Source organism: Limulus polyphemus, unplaced genomic scaffold (assembly GCF_000517525.1).
Source record: "Limulus polyphemus unplaced genomic scaffold, Limulus_polyphemus-2.1.2 Scaffold2900, whole genome shotgun sequence".
NCBI classification, from domain to species: domain Eukaryota; kingdom Metazoa; phylum Arthropoda; class Merostomata; order Xiphosura; family Limulidae; genus Limulus; species Limulus polyphemus.
This window is the reverse complement of record NW_013668510.1, coordinates 58,692-61,728: the sequence shown is the minus strand read 5'-3', so window position 1 is coordinate 61,728 and position 3,037 is coordinate 58,692. Positions and strand designations below refer to the sequence as shown.

The following is a 3,037-nucleotide window of genomic DNA, read 5'->3' as shown; positions in this document are numbered from 1 at the left end:
TGTAGCTTTTTTTCCCCAAAACTTTGTCTTCAAAATAAGGGTGCGTCTTGTATTCCGAAAAATATGGTTGTCGTCTATCTGTTTTACAAAGTACGTATCAAAGATGTACGGTTGATATATTTCTTAAATTGTTACCATATTCTGTATTTTATCTTATAAAATCTGCAACCTTAGGAAAAATTAGCAATTTAATATTGCAAGTTTGACAATAACGTTAAAGAAAACTACTTTTAAACTCCAGATAATTCTGACATCGGTTAAAATAAAAAGTTCTCTTAAAATTATCTGAAGTGTAAAAGTTGTTTTTTTTTTCTCTGACTTTGTTATCAAATTTGTAAATCCCTTCAGTACGAAATATAAATTTTTCTAGGTGGAAATTAATTGTAGAAATTACCAAAAGTTCGTGGACTTCGTAAAACTTGACAACAAATTTTTACAGGTGCGAAGTTAATAAAATTGTGGCCTAATATATTGTGAACTTTGCACTGATGAGTAGAAAACCGTAAAACCCTTTTAGGCCTAAAGTACTGGATTTACCTTCTGGAAGCGTGAGTTTGGGAGCATCTCTTGCCCAAGCGTATATCACCTGAGACCCACTAGCACATGTGGGTGCCCGTCGATATTCTGACTTTCCTCCTGCCATTTCCCCACAGTCCCACACAGCTCGAGGATCGTCCATCGCCCAAAACCCTGGCGTAGTGCAGCCGTATATCAAGATATGATGAGCAGTGTGCATTGTGGCGTTGGGCTCAAATTCCACTAAAGATATATAAATATAAATATTGTTACGTTTTCTGGAGCCAAATAACATTTTAGAATTAAAAAGATATTATACTAGTTTAATTTACAAAGTTTATAGATAAAAAATATATAGGATACAAATGTATAGCAAAAATATGGGTATTTGAGCAATACCGTACTTGTAACAAGTCATTATAAAACAGCAGTTTCAATTTAATGTTTATAGGTGGCGTTTCTGGTCTACCAAAAAAAAAAAGAAAAGATTCGTTATATATATTTACTGAAATAGAAATAATAGCACATTTTTAATACCAACCTTTCTCATTGAATAATTGTTTCATTACCATTATTCTGTCACTTAAAAATAATTGTCTTTCTTTTTTTATTAATTTTACGTACAGTCCTGTTTTATCTTTATTTAACTAAATACTTCGTTCTCCTCAACGACCTTTGACCTTTATACTGTTATTGATTTAAGTTTCAGTTAGAAACTATGCTATTTTTCAAATAATTATTGGTTATTTTTTAATTAAATTTTACACAACTCATAATAAAGTATAGTAAAATATGCACATAAATATCAACGGTCTTGTTGGCATTTCAAGTTTTCGTACTACACCGTCAGTGAACGAGACTTCGCGAGCCACTGTCTGAATTATAACTAAGGATATTCGGTTTCTTCTAATTAAATTTGTAAGCGTTATTCTTTTCTTGTATTAAATTCGTTGCAGTTATTATATATCACATGTAAAACAATACTTCTAATGCCTTAGATTTTTATCGTATTGATTACGTTATCATTTGGATCCGTGAGAAAAAATTACATCTGTTGTTAAAATGAATTATCAATGATTAACCGTCGGAAAAACAATAAGAGTTCCCAAGCATAAAACTATATTATGATAAAAGAATTAACACACAAAAGGTGTAATGAATTAGAAAAATAGACCCAAAACTCTAGAGCTTTCGAATAGTTGACTATTCTTCTAAATAATAATAATATACTATTCGAAATCGCTCGAGTTTAGGGTCTTTTTTATTTAAATTCGTTGCATAAAACTATAAATATTACCGCATCATAGTTGAAACATTTTCTGTAAGATACAAGATGTAATGGAAACACACAGGTATCAATGTCATCAATAAACTAAAGAATAGTAAAACAACAATAGAAACAGAAAAAAAAACAACATGATAACCAGAAGCAATGACTTAGATATACTTAAAATGGCCCCCAAAATGCATACCTATATACTGGTGCTCACGAGCGGGCATCTTGAAAGCTGTGCAAAGGTAAGTTTCCTTCTGTGGGAGACAAACAGTTGTAAATGATGAATATAAAAACAAAAGTAAGATGTTAGGTTAAGTAAGCTGGATCAACAGAAGTAAGGAGTTAGGATAAATAAACTGGACCAACAGAAGTAAGGAGTTAGGTTAAGTAAACTTGAAAAACAGAAATAAGGAGTTAGGTTAAGTAAACTTGAATAACAGAAATAAGGAGTTAGGTTAAGTAAACTTGAAAAACAGAAATAAGGAGTTAGGTTAAGTAAACTTGAATAACAGAAGTAAGGAGTTAGGATAAATAAACTTGAATAACAGAAGTAAGGAGTTAGGTTAAATAAACTTGAATAACAGAAGTAAGGAGTTAGGTTAAATAAAACTGAGCAATGAATCTTCGAATTTATAAAGAAAATATGACAAAAACTGTGCAATAAAAACAAGTCAATATACAATAAATAAATAAATAAACTTAAAAGAGTATTTACAGTAACTATTTGCACGTTCCTAAGCCCTTGGTTAGAATGTTTGCTATAATTTTTAAGTATTTTAACATCTTTTGTGCAGAAGAGACAATAAGTGACATTGAGTAGATATTCTCAATAACTATACTTATACAAAGTTGGCTATTTCGTACCAGAAGAAAGCTGACATATTGTACTAAATGTTAAAAAATGTCATTTCAATTTGAGTATAATAATAAAATAAGTAATAACGTGAACGATTGTGTGAAGTTAGTAACGTGGCTGATGTTCCTAGCTAAAAAAAGAAAATTCCTTTGTTTTGTTGTTAAGCGCAAAGCTACACAATAAGACATCTGTGGTGGGGCTATCACGGGTATCGAAACACGGTTTTTAGCGTAATAAGCCATCGAATCTACCGCTGAACTACAGGGGGGTGGGCGAAAAAAGTTTGTTTTGTTGTTAAGCGCAAAGCTACACAATAAGACATCTGTGGTGGGGCTATCACGGGTATCGAAACACGGTTTTTAGCGTAATAAGCCATCGAATCTACCGCT

General features: G+C 31.4%; 1 protein-coding gene across 1 annotated transcript in view; it reads right to left on the bottom strand.

Moving 5' to 3' along the window:
• Nucleotides 1-3,037, bottom strand: part of LOC106468167 (peptidylglycine alpha-hydroxylating monooxygenase-like) — a 21,560-nt gene that overhangs the window by 12,526 nt on the left and 5,997 nt on the right. The window contains exons 2-3 of the mRNA XM_013928578.2: nucleotides 1,989-2,046; nucleotides 538-759 (exon numbers count right to left, since the gene is read on the bottom strand). Of these exons, the coding sequence (XP_013784032.1) occupies nucleotides 538-759; nucleotides 1,989-2,046 (280 nt within the window). The remainder of the gene's footprint in view (nucleotides 1-537; nucleotides 760-1,988; nucleotides 2,047-3,037) is intronic.